This window comes from Hypanus sabinus, chromosome 19, assembly GCF_030144855.1.
Source record: "Hypanus sabinus isolate sHypSab1 chromosome 19, sHypSab1.hap1, whole genome shotgun sequence".
In the NCBI taxonomy this organism is placed as follows: Eukaryota; Metazoa; Chordata; class Chondrichthyes; order Myliobatiformes; family Dasyatidae; genus Hypanus; species Hypanus sabinus.
This window is the reverse complement of record NC_082724.1, coordinates 10,096,748-10,115,763: the sequence shown is the minus strand read 5'-3', so window position 1 is coordinate 10,115,763 and position 19,016 is coordinate 10,096,748. Positions and strand designations below refer to the sequence as shown.

The 19,016-nt window shown below is 47.2% G+C and overlaps 1 protein-coding gene across 2 annotated transcripts in view; it reads left to right on the top strand.

Moving 5' to 3' along the window:
- prkar2aa (protein kinase, cAMP-dependent, regulatory, type II, alpha A) overlaps positions 1-19,016 on the top strand; it is a 336,630-nt gene that overhangs the window by 3,383 nt on the left and 314,231 nt on the right. For both annotated transcript variants that reach the window (XM_059943985.1, XM_059943984.1), the window contains exons 2-3: positions 832-924; positions 10,167-10,294. In XM_059943985.1, coding sequence (XP_059799968.1) covers positions 832-924; positions 10,167-10,294 — 221 coding nt within the window. The remainder of the gene's footprint in view (positions 1-831; positions 925-10,166; positions 10,295-19,016) is intronic.

Here is a 19,016-nt window from a genome sequence, read left to right as displayed (position 1 = left end):
AGGGAAAGATAGTAAGAGACTTGAAAGTGCATTTTGTGTGTGTTACAAGTGATGCATGCAAGTTGATTTCAATGTTTTTGAAAAGTTTGGATAGGTATGTGGATGGTAAGAGTATGGAGGGCTGTGGTTCAGATGCAGGTAGATGGGAGTAGGCAGTTTAAATGGTTCAGCACAGACTAGATGGGCCACACAGACTAGATGGATCAAAGAGCCTGTTTCTTTGCTGTACTTTTCTATGACTCTTTAAGGGAATTGAAGGATATAGGATTGTTAGGAATAACAGCACTCGACTTCACTTGCAGCATCTCTGAACTGTTCCCACAACTTATTGGAGTCATTTTCAGAAACTCTTCCTCTCATGTTCTCAATATTTATTACTTATTACTATTTTTTGAACTTGCACATTAGTTGTTAAGAAAATGTGTTGTCTGTGGTGACATTTGTAATGTACTTTGGTAATAAATTTACTTAGAACTTTCAACTTCGAAGTGGGGTTGAGCTAACTGATCAGCTGCAATATTGAATGTTTCAGTGGACACAAGGGGCAAATGGTTCAATCATCTTATCTTATGTCCTTAATATTGAATGACGGGTGGTCAGAGAATTTAAAAAAAATAAAAAGCTCGATACAAGACTTCAAGTGGCAAATCTTTTATTTAAGCATGATGTCATGCAGAGTCCACAGCCATGTGTGGAGCTTTGAGTTACAGGGAAATCAACTTATGTTTATATCTAGTAGCTTGAAAGTGATGATTTTCTTGGTCTTGTGTTGTTTGATGGTGAGAGAGTACCTTGTGCAAATCTTCTCACGCCTTCCTCCTTGTTGTTTAGGTGCGGTTACAGACACAGCCGAAGCCCCTACCTGGCCAGCCTCCCAAATTCAAAGGGACTTTTGACTGCTTCCGCAAGACCCTGGTGGGAGAGGTAACGTGTAAAGATTAGCTCTGTTTGTCACATGTACATTGAAACATCGAAAAATATAGTGAAACTTGTCAAATTGTACTATCCCCATGCCCTGGTGCCAGCATAGCATGCCAGCAACTTACTAACCCTAACGAGTATATCTTTATTGTGGGAGGAAACCGGAGCACCCGGAGAGAACTCACATGATCACAGGAGGAACGTTCACACTCCTTGCAGACAGATGCAGGGAGTTAGGTAGTCACTGGTCCCTTCACAAATAAAAACAAGTACTAGTGTTAACCGCTAAGTCAGGAAACGAAAGTGAAAGGATGAACAGTTAAATGATTGATGATTTTTCATTACAGATATAACAAATTTTACAGAGGCTGGGAAAGTGAGTTTGTTAGAATAGAGCAGAAAGAAGCAGTTATTTATATTTGAGCAAAACAACAACTTTATGTCATTGAAGTCTGTGATGATAACCCTGATTCTGATCTAGACAGCACCAGCAAGGTTAGTGTGTCTGAGACAGTGGAAAGCAAAATTAGTTAATTCTGTTTGCAGTGTCAGTGTTGACAGAGGTAGTAGAATGGTGATTATGAAGTTAAACCAAAGACGTCTGAGGAGAAACTGTAGCGGTGTGCTACACGCAGCGCTAAAATTACGACATGGAGTCGGTAACTGCAGTCGAAGGAAAAAACTTTATTCGAAATCCTCAGCCTCACTTTTAAGCCTCCCTCAACCTGCCCCCCGTGGCGCAGAGGCTCCAAAGCTCTGTGCTCGCAAACCCCCGTAGGCTATCTCATTGTGAGCCGGTTCAGATGTGCCAGGAAATGGGTCGCCACATAACCCCCCCCCCCCCCCCAGAACCGGCGATACACCCCCCATTGTCCACAGTCTGGGCCAGAACCTGCTTGGGAGGTCGGCCTCTGCGCCGAGGTGCCGGAAACTCGGCCGGTTGTGCCAGGTCCACATGGGCCGGTTTGAGGCGGTCCACCATGAAAACCTCCTCTTTCACCCCAACGTCCAGCACGAACGTGGACCCGTTGTTCCGGAGCACCATAAACGGCCCCTCGTATGGCCACTGCAGCGGTGGCCGATGCCCGCCCCTTCATACAAACACAAACTTACAGTTCTGCAGGTCTTTGGGTACGCAGGTCGGATTCCACCCATGCTGTGAAGTGGGTATGGGGGCCAGGTTACCGAGCTTCTCGCGTAGTCTGCCCAGGACTGCTGCGGGATCTTCCTCTTGCCCCTGTGGGGCTGGTAGGAACTCCCCGGGGACGACCAGGGGCGCGCTGTATACCAACTCGGCCAACGAGGCGTGCAGGTCATCCTTGGGCGCTGTGCGGATGCCGAGTAGGACCCAGGGAAGCTCGTCCGCCCAGTTGGCTCCTCGCAGGCGGGCCATGAGGGCCGACTTCAGGTGACGGTGGAAACGCTCCACTAGTCCATTCGACTGTGGGTGGTAGGCAGTTGTGTGGTGCAGCTGAGTCCCCAAAAGGCTGGCCATAGCTGACCACAGGCTGGAGGTGAACTGGGCGCCTCTGTCGGAGGTAATGTGGGCCGGTACACCAAAGCGAGATATCCAGGTGGTGATCAGGGCTCGGGCGCAAGATTCGGAGGTGGTGTCGGTGAGCGGGACCGCCTCTGGCCATCTTGTGAACCGGTCCACGATAGTCAGGAGGTGCTGCGCTCTGCGCGACACTGGCAGGGGGCCCACGATATCCACATGAATGTGGTCGAAACGCCGGTGGGCGGGATGGAACTGCTGCGGTGGGGCTTTGGTGTGCCGCTGCACCTTGGCCGTCTGGCAGTGCATGCACGTTTTGGCCCATTCACTGACCTGTTTGCGGAGTCCGTGCCAAACGAACCTACTGGAAACCATCCGGACAGTCGTCCGGATGGAGGGATGCGCCAAGTTATGAATGGAGTCGAAAACACGGCGCCGCCAGGCTGTCGGGACGACGGGACGGGGCTGGCCGGTGGCGACGTCACAGAGTAGGGTCCTCTCACCCGGGCCTACGGGGAGGTCCTGGAGCTGCAAACCGGAGACTGCGGTTCTGTAACTCGGAATCTCCTCATCTGCCTGCTGTGCCTCTGCCAGTGCTTCAAAGTCTACCCCTTGGGAAAGGGCATGAACGGTAGGGTGAGAGACCGCATCCGCCACGACATTGTCCTTACCCGAGACGTGCCGGACATCCGTCGTGTATTCAGAGATGTAGGACAGGTGGCGTTGCTGGCGGGACGACCAGGGGTTGGACGCTTTCGTAAATGCAAAGGTAAGCGGTTTGTGGTCCGTGAACGTGGTGAAGGGCCGACCTTCTAGGAAGTACCTGAAATGCCGGATTGCCAGGTAGAGCGCCAACAGTTCCCAGTCGAAAGCACTGTACTTGAGCTCAGGTGGCCGCAGGTGTTTGCTGAAAAACGCCAGGGGTTGCCAGCGACCTGCGATGAGTTGCTCCAGCACCCCACCGACTGCTGTGTTAGATGCGTCCACTGTGAGGGCGGTAGGGGCGTCCATTCTGGGATGTACTAGCATTGCGGCGTCCGTCAAAGCTTCCTTCGTTTGAACGAAAGCGGCGGCGGACTCCTCGTCCCAGGTAATGTCCTTGCTTGGACCGGACATCAGGGCAAACAGGGGGCGCATGATCCGGGCAGCTGAAGGGAGGAAGCGGTGGTAGAAATTGACCATACCTACGAATTCCTGAAGGCCTTTGATCGTGGTGGGTTGGGGGAAGTGGCGGACCGCATCTACCTTAGCGGGCAGAGGGGTTGCCCCGTCTTTAGTAATCCTGTGGCCCAGGAAGTCAATGGTATCGAGTCCGAACTGGCATTTGGCGGGGTTGATTGTAAGACTGTACTCACTCAGTCAGGCGCAGAGTTGACGGAGGTGGGACAGATGCTCCTGACGACTGCTGCTGGCTATGAGGATGTCGTCCAAATAGATGAACGCGAAGTCCAGGTCCCGTCCCACCGCGTCCATTAACCGCTGGTACGTCTGTGCGGCATTCTTCAGGCCGAACGGCATGCGAAGGAACTCGAAAAGGCCAAACGGGGTGATGAGAGCCGTTTTGGGGACGTCATCAGGATGCATCGGGATTTGATGGTACCCTCGGACGAGGTCTACCTTGGAGAAGATCCGTGCGCCATGCAGGTTTGTTGCAAAGTCCTGAATGTGCGGCACAGGGTAGCGGTCCGGTGTGGTAGCCTCGTTCAGCCTGCGGTAGTCACCGCACGGTCTCCAGCCTCCCGTCGCTTTGGGCACCATGTGCGGGGGGAGGCCCATGGGCTGCCGGATGATCCCCAATTCCTCCATCCTCTGGAACTCCTCCTTCGCCAGTCGGAGCTTGTCCGGGGGAAGCCGCCGAGCGCAGGCATGGAGGGGTGGTCCCTGGGTCGGGATGTGGTGCTGCACGCCGTGTCGGGGCATGGCCGCTGTGAACTGCGGTGCCAGAACCGATGGGAAATCTGCCAGGACCCTGGTGAAGTCGTTGTCGAACAGCGTGATGGAGCCGAGGTGAGGGGCTGGCAACTGGGCTGCACCCAGGGAGAACGTCTGAAAGGTCTCGGCGTGTGCCAGTCTCTTCCTGGGCAGGTCGACCAGTAGGCTGTGAGCCCGCAAAAAATCCGCACCCAGAAGCGGTTGGGCTACAGTGGCCAGTGTGAAGTCCCACGTGAACTGGCTGGAGCCGAACTGTAGCTGCACCTGATGGGTGCCATAGGTCCTTACTGTGCTGCCGTTCACGGCCCTCAGGGGGGGCCCCGGTGCCCTGCTGTGGGTGTCATAACTCGTTGGAGGTAAAACGCTGATCTCGGCACCGGTGTTGACCAAAAACCGGCGTCCCGACCTTCTGTCCCACACATACAGGAGGCTATCCCGATGGCCAGCCGCCGTAGCCATCAGCGGCGGCTGGCCCTGGCATTTCCCGGGAACTTGCAGGGCGGGCGACAACGGCGGGCTTCTGCGCCCCACCGCTGGTGGTAGAAGCACCAGTGTTCATTGGGCCAGGGGTTGGCGGGCTCTGCGGCCGGGCCTGGACTAGTTTGCTGCTGGGAGTGTGGCTGGGAGATCTGTGCGATGGACGCCCCGCTCACCTCTTTGGCGTTCCACAGTAAGTCCGCCCGGGCTGCCACCTTCCGGGGGTCACTGAAATCCGCATTGGACAGCAGCAGGCGTATGTCCTCGGGCAGCTGCTCCAGGAATGCCTGCTCAAACATGAGGCAGGGTGTGTGTCCGTCGGCCAGAGACAACATCTCATTCATTAAAGCCGAAGGAGGTCTGTCGCCCAAGCCATCCAGGTGCAGTAAACGGGCAGCCCGCTCACGCCGTGGGAGTCAGAAAGTCCTGAGGAGCAGGGCTTTGAATTCCGTGTACTTGCCGTCTGCCGGGGGCGACTGTACGAACTCTGCGACCTGGGCCACTGTGTCCTGGTCGAGGGAGCTCACCACGTAGTAGTAGCGGGTGTCTCCTGAGGTGATCTGGTGAACATGGAATTGGGCTTCGGCTTGCTGGAACCATAGGTTCGGGCGCTGTGTCCAGAAACCCGGCAGTTTCAACAAAACCGCATGAACAGAGGCGGCGTCGGTCATTTCTGGTCCAAAAATCGTTTGGACCGTCGGGGTCACCAATTGTAGCGGTGTGCTACACGCAGCGCTAAAATTACGACACGGAGTCGGTAACTGCAGTCGAAGGAAAAAACTTTATTCGAAATCCTCAGCCTCACTTTTAAGCCTCCCTCAACCTGCCCCCCGTGGCGCAGAGGCTACAAAGCTCTGTGCTTGCAAACCCCCGTAGGCTATCTAATTGTGAGCCGGTTCGGATGTGCCAGGAAATGGGTCGCCACAAAACTGCAATTATCAACAGCCACAGAAGCGCTGGTTTTCAACCAAAATTCCAACAAGCAATATCAAGCTGAGGATGTTGTGAGGTGTCCAGTCAAAGACATGCCAGGGCTCTGTTGCTTTTAGCTTCATTGGCACAGAGTGAGAGTGGACCAGGAAAGTGACAAGCAACTGGATGCTGGAGATGGACAATCTTCCCCTGGAGTTTGCTGTCCTCACTGTAATGTTTTGTAACGCCAGAGCAAAAATCTAATCAAAAGGAAAACAGAGAGCCAGGAATAAAGTTTGTACTTAGTTTTGCTTTTACTTTTAGGGAGGTACACACTTATGGCATGGTGGCATGATCAGATATGCCATTCACATGCTTCATACATATGTGAACAACAAAGAATGCTTAATCAAACAATGTACTGCATCTCCAATATTACTCAAATTTTACTGAAATATTAAATGCACAAAACCCACCAGTACACCAAAGTTGCATCAGTAAGTTGCACACACAAAATGTTGGAGGAAGACAGCAGGAGAGGAATAAACATTCGATGTTTCAGGCTGAGACCCTTCATCAGAAATGGAAAGGAAAGGGGAAGAAGCCAGAATGAAAAGACAGAGGGGGTGGGGAAGGAGTGCAAACTATCCTGGCTTCTGCTCCCATCCTTTCAGAACCAGGTTTAATGTCACCAGCATAAATCGTGAAATTTGTTGTCTTTGCGGCAGCAATACATAGTATTAGAGGAAAATAAACTGAATTACAGTAAATATATACATACAATTGCAAGAAAAAAGTTTGTGAACCCTTTGCAATTACCTGGATTTTTGCATTTATTATTCAGAAAAATGTGGTCTGATCATCTAAGTCACAAGAATAGGCAAACACAATTATCAAAGTAGCAGATAAAAGACTCACAAGGATGTTGCCTGGGTTAGAGGGCTGGAGTCAGAAGAAGAGATTGAACTGGTTGGGTCTTTCACTCCGTGGAGTGAATGAGACTGAGAGTTTGATGACAGAAGTTTCTTAAATTATGAGGCATTGAAAGGACAGATAGTCTTCTGTATCCTGTGGAAGGTGTGTCAGAAACGAGAGGGTATAGGTTTAAGGTGAGAGGGAAGAGTTTTAAATCCGAGGGATAAACTTATCACACACAGTAGTTTGTATTGGAAATAAGCTGCCAGAGGGGGTTGTGGCAGCAGGAACAGCAACGACACTTAAGAGCATCAGTACAGCTATTTGAAGGAGTAGGGCATGGAGGCATATGCAACTAATTTAGGTAAGTGGTTTTACTATAGATAATCATTAAGGTCAACATAGATGAGGTGGACCAAAGGGTCTGCTTCTATGGTATGTAACTCTATGACTTTAATAATGTTGGAAAAGGGAAGGGAAAAACTGACGGAAATTTTGGAAACAAAGTTGCTTCATTTAATTCACTCAAGCAACTCAGGATGAACAGTAAATGCAATTTTGCTTCTGTTGACCACGTTCCAAAAACACTTGTCTCCTCTGCAGTGTTTCTTTACCTGATGAAAATGATTCCTAATCCATGCATTTCCTACTCCTCTTTCCCTAGTTTTTGAACTACAACTCAAAGCACTGAATGGTCAACATGGAGTTTTTGCAGATCTGAATCTTGTATTTGAACTTTGTTCCTGATTTGACATATTAAGAGCCGGAAATCTTGATCCCAAAGTTGAAGGTTGGGAGAGTTGTAAATCAGTATGCATGTTCTGTCTGCTTAGCGCTTTGTGCCAAAATCTGAGAAAACATTGTTCCCTTGGAATTACTGTCAATTAGAGTGGGGTTGGTTTACAGTGATAATAGGAAAGGCTCTTAATTAACATCAGTAAATATTATTAAACTATGAAGTTTTTCTTTAATAAGGCTGTAGAAAGTTATAAATTCAGCCAGCTCCATCATGGACACTAGCCTCCTCAGCACGGAGCAGATCTTCAAAAGGCAATGACTCAAAAAGTCAGCATCAATCATTAAAGACCCCCATCTCCCAGGACATGTCCTTTTTCCATCAGGAAGGAGGTACAAAAACTTGAGAAGATGCACACTCAACATTTTAGAAACAGCTTCTTCCCTTCACCATCACATTTCTGAATGAACAATGAACCCATGCACACTACCTCAGTATTTTCTCTCTCGTTTTGCACTGTTTGTTTAATTTAATTTAATTTAATATATATTTATTTTAAATTTATTGTGTATTGCACTGTATAGTTGCCACAAAACAACAAATATCACGGCATATACCAGCGATAATTATATCTAATTCTGGCCCCTTTGCTTGCATTCTCTTAAGCAGTGACATAAAATTGAACTGAGTTCCTTTATTGGCTGTGGCATGCGTCATTGTAGACATTCTATGGTGGTGTTTGTATTGCACAAGACGATAGAAGTAAACAAGCTGCAGTGTGGGTAAGAGGTTAAACCTTGCTCAGTGAGAATGCGACTGCTGAATCCCTGGTGTGAGTAATCAGCTTTAGCAAGGAATATGATTGGGGAGTGATTTTGCCCAATGTGATGGCTAGAGGAGTCAGCTCCTTAGAACTTGTAGCTTGAAATTTCAACCTACAACAAGCTCAAGAAGAATTTGCTCTGTTGTACTGATATGATGAACCCCTGTGCTGTGTAGAATCCTGTCAGTATTGGGTGCCAGCCAACCTTTACCGTTAGAAATCCCTTTGTCTCCAACTATCCTTTAGCTGTAGTTTGCTTGCACAATATACCTTGTGTCAGTTTTTCCATTTCTCACATCAGAGCACATACAGAATTATCTTATATTTTTAAAATAACAACATGGAAGAAACAAACGCAGGAAGATATACTGGAATAGGTTAATTTGCATGCAGCTATTGACGTCACAGTTAGCTATGCAATCATTTACTTATATTTCTGAAGTGTTCCTCACAGATGTTGTGCTCACCTTTTAACCTACTGCAAAATCAATCTAACCCTTACCTCCCACATAGCCCTCCATTTTTCCTCTATCAATGTGCCTATTTAAGAGTCTTTGAGATGTTCCTAATATATCTGACTCTACCGCCACCCCTGGCTATACACACCCACCACTCTCTGTGTTTAAAAAAAACCTGCCTCTGACATCCCCCACCAATACTTTTTCTTCCAATCTCATTAAAATTATGCCCTCTTTTATTAGTCATTTTTGCCCTGAGGGGGAAAAAAGCACTGGTTCTTCACCTTTTGTCATCTTAAACACTTCTATCAAGCCACCTTTAATGCTTCTCCTCTACAAAGTGAAAAGCCCAGCTCATGTTCATGAATGTCTTGTGATACCCTGCGGAAGGAGGAGTAGGGTACAACTGGGGAGGAAATGGAGAACACAGAGTTACTTGCAATTTTTCAAAGTTAGGACAGGTAAGTGATGAAGAGCAGAAATTTAATATCAAATCAACAGATATGAGATGGAGCCAACACTCCCTCTATTTTTTTCACAGCTGCATGGACCAATCATTGATCTGAGCAGGAACTTTTTTTTATTTTTACGTGGCCTGAAAACTGTGACATTTTAAAGGGTCTCAGCCCAAAACGTCAGCTGTTTGCTCTTTTCCATAGATGCTGCCTGGCTTGTTGAGTGCCTCCAGCATTTTGTGTGTGTTGCTTGGATTTCCAGCATCTGCAGTTTTTCTTGTGTTGTGGCACTTTAAATGTTTATTTTTGTCGTGTATATAAAATGAATATTTAGTATGAAAATGGAAAAATCACATACTTTGATTTTATTTATTAATTGAAGGGTATAATGAAATACAGTACAACACAGAAAATCTTTCACATTTCATAAACTTTTCCTAGCTGCATCCAGTTCCAGCTGCGCGGCAATGAAGGCCATGTGCACGGGAGCATTTCAGTTACTGCGCCACCGTGTGTTCACGCAGCTTAGAAGAAAGAGTGAATGGAACCAGATAGACTATAAACACATGAGATTCTGCAGATGGTAGATATCGAGAGTTCAACTCTGAGCTGAAAATCCAGCTCAGAAGGTCTGCAGTTACATTCTTACAAGAAGTTCCATATAACTGCTATTTCCATAAATAGTTAGTTTCAATATTGAATCTCAATGTCAAAGCGTGACCAAAATCAAGTTGACTTTATGAGAGCTGCCTTAGACATCCGCATGCATCTCCATTTGGAATGCCATGTCAACATTGTTGGTAGAGGCAAATACATTAGGGGATATTAACAAACTCTTAGATACATGGATGCTGGAAAATGGAGGGCTATGTAAGTGGAATGGGTTAGTTTGATCTTAAAAGTTAAAAGTTCAGCACGACATTATAGGCCAAGGGGTCTATACTGTACTTCTGAGTTAAAGTCACAAATATTTTGAGTGACATTTTGTTTCAGGTGAAACCACGTCAGTCTGCAAACTGAGATCTGTCACGTCTTCCTTTAGGGTGTGAAGGGTTTGTACAAGGGAATGGCTGCCCCGATTATTGGTGTTACTCCAATGTTTGCTGTCTGCTTCTTTGGCTTTGGTTTGGGCAAAAAACTACAACAGAAGCATCCTGAAGATGTCCTCACGTGAGTAACCTTTGTGATTGGAGCTTAATTTAGTTTTTAATTGGTTGTTGATTTTATAGAATCATACAACGACGATATGGTGTCATACGGGGACAGAAGGCTGGACCCAAGTGCAGGACACAGGCACTGAAGTACTAGGGGCAGGACGGGAACAACTAAACGATAGACAAAATGTGGTGACTGTGGTGTGCGTGAAAGACGTGACGTTCAAGGTGATTCTGGGGTTCCGGGAGAGTCTTAGAGTTCAGGCAAGGAGGATCCCAGCATACAGGCAAGGGAGAATCTTGGAGTTCACTGGGTGGGCCGCACAACTCCTAGGCAGGGCCCGGACTCCCAGGCAGGAACACGGGGTCCTGAGCAGGTCGCAGGGCACAACCCATCAGCAGCGAGGGATAGGTAAGGGCAGAGACCTCTGGGCGGGCCGCATAACTCCGAGGCAGGGCCCGGACCTCCCAGGCAGGAGCACGGGGGCCTGAGCAGGTCACGGGGCACCTGGGTAGGTTGCGGGGCACAACTTGTCGGCAGCGAGGGATGGAAAGGGGCAGAGTTCCACGCCGGGCAACGGCAGTCCGGCCAGGCTTGCCCGACGGATGCAAGGGATAGGAAAGGAACTAGTTCCAGGGTGACTGCCAGACTTACTCGAAGAACTCGTCTTTAACAAGGGGAACTCCAAGCCAGGGCAACTGGAGGAACAGGATAGGCAGGACCCCCAACTCCACTCAGTCCCAGAGCCCCCTATATACACCACCAACCGATGGGCATCAGGTGCGCCTCCTTGAGCCCCAACAAGCCACAGTGATCCACAGGTGTGGCTAATTGGGCTCAAGGGCGAAAGGAGGGATGGCTACAAGACCCGGAGTCCGCGGACTGGATCAAGATCTGGAATGCGGGCTCCAGACCGGACCATAACATATGGATCCTTAAAGTCTGCCTTGTCAATGCCGATGATGGTGCCTCCCTAGACTAATCTTATTTGCGTAATTTCCATCTTAACCAGTAATGTTACAACAGAACAGAAACGCGTAAAATTCAGTTTCAGAAAGGAAACTGAGAAAAACATTGAACCAGCTGCCCCAAGGGTGTTGATGAATGATAAACATGAGATTCTGCAGATGTTAGAAATCCAAAGCAACACGAAGCATTTATGGAAATAGAGTTGAACCCTTTCATCATCCCTCCTCTTCAATTTCCCTGCTCTGGCTTCTTCACTTGCCTATCACCCACCCCCCACCCCCCGGTTCCTCTCCTTCTTCCCTTTCTCCCATGGTCCACTCTCTTCTCCTATCGGATTCCTCCTCCTTCAGCCCTTTACATTTTCCACCTATCACTTCCAAGCTTTTTGTTTCATTTCCCGTCCCCCACCCACCTGACTTCACCTATCATATTCAAGCTAGTCCTCCTTCCCCTTCCCCACAATTTCTTCTTCGAGCATCTTCCCCCTTCCTTCCCAGACCTGGTGAAGGATCTTGGCATGAAACGTAGTCAGTTTATCCATTTCCAAAGATGCTGCCTGACCTGCTGACTTCCTCCAGCATTTTGTGTGTGTTGTTGACATGGAATCTGGTAGGAAATTAATGCTAATGTGGGATGATTGAATAGGGTTATGGTAGGGAAAGAGTAACAGTAAGTGTTTGATGGTAGTCACGGGAATTGATGGGAGGATTGGTGAAGAGGGGGAGATTCCTGGCTGAACTCAATGGCTCTGCCACTGTGGAGCGGTGAAGGCTAAGAAGTAATGCATAATTAAGGAAGACAAGCAGAGGTGTCCAAAACTGGACGGTGTGTGTTTAAGGCACTGAATACGAGGTTTAGAGAGGATCTGAGGAAGACTGTTTTCACACCGGGTGGAGAGGGTGTATGGGATGTGGGTTTGGAACCTGCCTGGCACAACATTGTGGGCCAACAAGCCTGTACTGTGCCATGTTCATACAGGATGAGCATAAGTACAAATGGAACAGCAAATTTTGAAGCCCACGGGACATTTGTCTGTAAATCCCGCAAGATCAGAAATTGTTAATTTCTCAGGATTCTGATCTTTTTTTACAAATTCTTGAATTACTGGTGTTGGCTGTGATCCCACTGTCTTGATGTTTATAGTCTGTAAACCTTTACCTCCAATGGAGGATTATTACTGGGAGTGGTTTCTGTTTTTGAGGTCGGACATTATTCATACGTTCCAATTGCTGCCCTGTCATTTGAAGAGTGGACACTGAGATTCCCTCTGGCAGTGGTTGTGAAAGTACCCAGCAAAAAAACATTGTTTTTGAGGGGAATTATGAATTAAAGAGTCTCCTTTAGTGGGTTTTAATGTTGTAGGACACAGCTCTAAGGTTCCAGAGCTTCCAGTGGAATGGATACAGGTCTGTTTTGCTCACAAACCAAACCTTTAACAGGGAGCAAACAATGTGGCCTTCATGTCTTTGGTGTCATGACACATTAAATCACATCAAAAAGTAAACAGCTTGTAAAAGGAGATTTCCATAGGAAATAAATCCAAAATGTTTTGATTGAATCTATGTAAGTCTGGAAGGATTAATGGCTTCCTGTCTCTCTTCATAAAATAACACCGGCTGCTCAGATTTACTGAACTAGATCTGTTCCTGGGCTTTGGCGGGCATAGTATATTGTCAGATAAATGTCGGATCAGCATGAGGAATGGTTGAAATTGTTCTTTACTGTGGGTATGAATATAATGAGCCCTACTTGTCTGGTTCACTCCAAATTGGCATTGTGTGAGGGATCGGTGTCTGAGAGTTTGCTGGAAGTGTTTTTGTCCTCGTGATGTGCATGTTTTCCTTGCGAGATCTGCCGTTCCAGTTCATTGCTAAGCAACAGTGGACTGTTGCTGTGGACAAAATTAACAATGGTAGGACTGTAAAGCAGACCCTTGAGGGCATTTAAATCACACCATCTCTGTCTCCCACACACACAACTGCTGTGCCTAAATGATGATTTGCAGCCACTTTCAGTATTTAAATTATTCCTGACATTACAGCAACACGAAACATCATGAGCAATTGATTTTATTCCTTGTTTGTCTCTTTTTCTCCACTGTTTAACACCTTCCATGGCACGCCACGATCCCTCAACCACTCTGCTGCTCTCTGAACCCAATCTATCACATGCCTTTTGTTCCCCAAGATATTTATTTCTTTTTGGGAATTACTTTTACTCTAGAAAAAAATAACAATTACTCACAATAAAAGTCACTCCCGGAAATAAGTAGGTTAAACCACATTTATTCAGTGCTGTGCATACAACATAGAATACTACAGCATGGTACAGGCCCTTCAGCCCACAATGTTGTGTTGACCTTTTAACCTACTCTTAAGAGTTTCTTAAATGTATATATATCTTCCTGTACCACTACGCCGGCAGGGCATTCTGCACAGTTACCATACTCTGTTTAAAAAAAAAACAGATGTACCGCTGACGTCCCCAAGCAAGTGGCTGCCATGGTTGCTTTTCTTGTGATCACAAGACCCCTTTGGACATTGTTAATCGGGTTCGCTGTAAGTTCAATTCGCTGATTAATTGCGAGCAGGGGCAGATAGAGTGGGCCTAGTCCTTGGTCATGTTGAGAGCTAGGCCTGAAGCCATGGTTTGCAGTCGCTCGGAGTGAGGGGACGAAGCCGTTGCGCTTTACCGGGGGCGGTATGGCGCGCTGTCCAGAACGGAGTTAGAGCTGCCCTCCCAGAGTTTCACTCAGCGGGAAACAAGTTCTGATGTGGCTGACTGCAGATTTTTTAGCGTCACTCAATGGACTCAGGCCTCAAGCTGTGGGGTCGCTTGCTTTTCAGCTGCTGGAGGAGGGGCATCCGAACCAGCGTACTCTACCGGGGGGGGGGTATGGCACAATTGTGGCAACTGAAGATTTAAAAGGACTGAGGGGTCTGGACTATATACTTGTCTGGTTGTATTTTTACTAATCTATATGTGTTTGTATATGCGAGGACTGGGCCTCAAATCTACGGATTCACCTAGCGGGAGTCGAACGTCAGAATCAAAACTGGGTGGGCCTCAAAGCCACGGTGTTGCCTAGCAGGTGTCAGGGGCCAGTCAACAGATGATATTGGTGGGCTGATGGGGTCTGAACTACAGATCCGCATGGAAGCCACGATGAGGACTCAAGGAAGGTTGCAACATCCAAGTACCTCCAAAGAGTGAGACAGGTCCTGAAAAGCCAGCTGAAAGGAAAGAACAAGATCAGAGCCACCCATGCATTCGTCCTACCAGTCATCAGATACTCAGCTTCAATAGAAACTGCTGACATTCAGAACTGGAAACTACTAACAACACAGGGAAGATTCTATCCAAAGTCCAACGATGAGCAACTCTATACTCACTGGAATAAAGGAGGATAGGGACTTGGAAGTGTCAAGGCCATGGTCCTGGAAGAAATGCGAAACATCCATGAGCATGTCAGGAAGATGGCCCCTCAGGATGACCTGCTAGGAGAGTACCTCAGACAGCAGGGGGCATGGGTGAAGCAGAGCCAAAGTTACCAGAGGCCATGGCAGGACAAGCCATTGCATGGAATGTACAATCGCCGGATATCAGAGATGACTGACAGAAAAAAGTGGCTGGAAATGGCAGGGCTGAGGGACAGCACAGAGGCGCTGCACAAGAACAGGTACTAAGCACAAGAACAATAGAAGCAGAGGTCTACCGCACCAGACAAGACCCAGGATACAGACTGTGCAAGGAATCACTGAAACCATCCAGCACATAGCAGCAGGGTGCAAGATGCAGGCAGGGACAGCACACACTGAACCGAGTTGCAGGAATTGTGTACAGGAACACTTGTGCTGAGTGTGGATCGGACACGCCCAAGTCCAAATGGGGAAACACCCGAGACGATAGTGGAGAATGTCAGAGATAAGATCCTGTGGGACTTCCAAATGCAGACTGATAAGCAGGTACTGGCCAATCAACCAGACATAGTAATACTGGACAAGGATCAGAAGAAAGTAATAATAATAGATGTGGCAATCCCGGATGACAGTAACATCAGGAAGAAAGAATATGAGAAGCTGGAGAAAGACCAGGGTTTGAAAGAGCAGGTAGAAAGGATGTGGAAGTTTAAAGCTAGAGTAATCCTGGTGGTGATAGGAGCACTTGGAGCTGAGTCACCTAGATTGGGAGAGTGGCTCCAATAAATCCTGGGAACAATATTGCGCCAACATTTTAGCCAACTCAAAGATCAATCTAGTCCTTCCTCCCCCCCCCCCCCCCCTCCATTTTCTATCATACATGTGCCTATCTAAGAGTTTCTTAAATGTCCTTAATGTATCTGTCTCTACCAGCACCTCTGGCAGGATGTTCAATGCATTGTGCAGTTTGTTCCGAGGGAAATCTCTCTTCCCTCCTCTTACTCTTCCCTTCAATGTTTCCCCTCAGTATCTGAAAGTTGTGCACATTTTATTCCATATCTGTACTTCAACCTCTAACTTTATTTTTATATCATTCTTTATCACATAGTTCTTTTTTGTTGCATGTTGCACCAACACACCACAGTAAATGTACATGTAAATATTTATGGTGAATAAAGTGTATCCTTGATGTATGCACGCGTACAATGGAAAGCTTACTTGCAGCAGGAGCATAGCACTAGAGACAATGTGCTTACTGTCCATTACACCGCTGGTGTTTAGGGCAGCAATGAAAGTCCTGCATCACTGGTGGTGGTCAGGGCTTCCTTTATCATGTCAGTAGCTTCCTTCTTGGTTTTTACTACTGTCAGCCATGCAAGTCCCTGGTGGAGACTCAGGAATACTGTGACACTCAGATGTAGGAGGATTCTTCATTGCTGTTTCCCGAACAATTTTGTTCCAAGATGGCAGCACGACGCAGCTTGCAGCAGCCACTCCGGAATTGATTATCTGTTATTTGTGAAGCGGGGTGCCGTGTGCAATCATAATCTGTTGAAAACGGACGTGGGAGCAAGGAGGAACATCTGGAAATATCCAGGAAGTTTTTCTTCATTGCTGCTGCTGCTGCGAGGTCCAGGTCTCTGCTGGGAAGAACAGGGTCCTCGGGGTCGCGTTGCCAATGGCCGTTGGTGGGGGCGTCTTAATATGCTCGGCAGAGGATGGTGCTCGGAGAAGCTGTGCCAGAGGGGATGGTCGGAGGTTTGATGGATTCAGAATCCGCTGCGGTCAGGTTGCTTTCACTGTGTGCTGTGTCTGCGAGGCTGGGTCCGACGGAGCTTTCATTGTCTGCTGCGTCTGCGAGGCTGGGTCCGACGGAGCTTTCATTGTGTGCTGCGTCTGCAAGGCTGGGTCCGACGGAGCTTTCATTGTGTGCTGCGTCTGCGAGGCTGGGTCCGACGGAGCTTTCATTGTGTACTGCGTCTGTGAGGCTGGGTCCGACGGAGCTTTCACTGTGTGCTGCGTCTGCGAGGCTGGGTCCGACGGAGCTTTCATTGTCTGCTGCGTCTGTGAGGCTGGGTCCGACGGAGCTTTCACTGTGTACTGCGTCTGCAAGGCTGGGTCCGACGGAGCTTTCATTGTGTGCTGCGTCTGCGAGGCTGGGTCCGACGGAGCTTTCATTGTGCGCTGCATCTGCGAGGCTGAGTCGGGCGGCACCATGGAAGTCCATAGCGGGGAAGTCCATAGAAGTCCCTTCTGCCACCGGCATGGAATGGTGAGTCAATCGGGACCCTGAGGACTTGTGAAAACTGTGTGATGGTTTCTTACAAACTTATAGTCTTTTAACATCTTTGGACTACTTTTACTGTGCCCATGGTCTTTTTTTTAATCAATTGTGCTATTGTTTGCACTGTTGTAACTATGTGGTTTTGTGCAGGTCTTGTAGCTTTAGTTTTTGGTCTTGTTTTGTCTGGTGGATTTGGAGCTCCCTTCCCGGGGAATGTGCTAAGATGGTAGCACGATATTAATACGCAGCAGCCTCTCCAGACTCTGGATTGGGGATTGCCAAACGTTATGTGGATTTTCTGGTGTAGTCTGTTTTGTCATATGCTTTTGTGATATCATTCTGGAGGAAAGTTGTCTCATTTTTTAACTGCATTGCATTTGTGGTTTCTAAATGACAATAATCTGAATCTTATCAGTCGGCATTGTTATCCCTGAGCTGAACCCCCGTACTTGGAGGATCAGCGGACCACTCTTACACCATGGGTGACCTTACCAAGAGGCAAAGCATAAAGCCATGACTCCAGCCAACATAGCTCTCCAAGTCAGTGAGACACACAAGCTTCCAAACGCTATGTTGAGGTTGTGGTCCTCTTGAAGGATTAGTGACAGCATTTATAACAAAAAGATAGATTATAGCAAATTACACAAGAAAGACACATGTAATATAAAAAAAAGTCCACTGTTATGAGAAGTGGTCATACTGGTTGTACTGTTGCTATAGTGAGGTAGTGAGTTGGATTATGCTAGTCAAGAATCAGATGGCTGAAGGGAAGTAGCTGTTCTTGAACCTGGTGGTGTGGGACCTCAGGCTTCTACATCTCTGTCCAACAGTGGTTGCAAGAAGATAGCACGGTCCAGATGGTGGGTACCTTTGATGATGCACGTTGCCTTTATGAGGCAGTGCCTGTTGTAGATTCTTCCATTCGTGGAGAGGGATGTGCCCATGATGTATTGGGCTGAGTTAACTACCTTCCGCAGCTTGTACCATCCTTGTAATCTCAGCTCGTCACCTGATTGAAACCAGGCCTGTGATTTAATTAAACAACTTTTCTTTATAAGCTGTATTTACCAATGAATACATGGAAATTTGATGTTTTGGTTTCCTTAGTATTCTCATATTCCAACCAAGGTCCAAAGTCAATTTATTGTGAAAGTACTTATATGTTGCCATGTATTACCTTGAGATTAATTTTTTTGCAGACATTTGAAGGAAAATAAAGAAATACAATAGTTTATGAAAAATTATGACTAAAACAAACAAAGACTGAGAAATACAAATTACAAAAGAAGACAAACTGTGCAAATAAGAAATAAAATGAGAGCATGAATTGAAAATTAGTCAGTAGTTTGTAGAATCAGTACAGAGTTATGGTGACTGAAGTTATCCACGTTGATTATAGTTATTGGGTAATAACTGTTCCTATACCTGATGGTATGGAACCTATGGCTTCTGTATCTCCTGCCTGATGGTAATAGATGGCCTGGTCTGGATGGGGGTGGTTTTTGCTGATGGACGTTGCTTTCTTGTAACAGTGCTGCACGTAAATGTGTTCAGTGGTATGGAGGGCTTTGCCCGTGATGGGCTGGGCTGTATCTACCACTTTCTGTAGCCTTTTCCATTCCTGGGTGTTTCCATATCAGGCTGTGATGCAACCAGTTAGGATATTCTCCACTGTGCATCTATAGAAGTTTGTCAAATTTTTTGTTGGCACGTAGAATCTACAAAAAATTCTAGGAAAGTAAAGGAGCTGTCATACCTTCTTTGCAATGACACGGGCTTGTCCCAGGACTGATCCTCTGATATGATAAGCCAAGAAATTTAAAGTTACTGACTATCCCACCTCTGCGCCCCTGATTAGGACAGGTTCATGGACCTCTGGCTTTTTCCTCCTGCTGTCAATAATCGGCTTTTTGCTTTTGCTGACATTGAGTGTTGTTATTGTGGCACCATTCAACTAGATTTTCAATCTCCTCCCAAATGCCAATTCGTCATTACTTTCCAACAGTGGTGTTGTCAGCAAACTTAAATATAGCATTGGAACTGTAGTAGCCACACAGTCATAAGT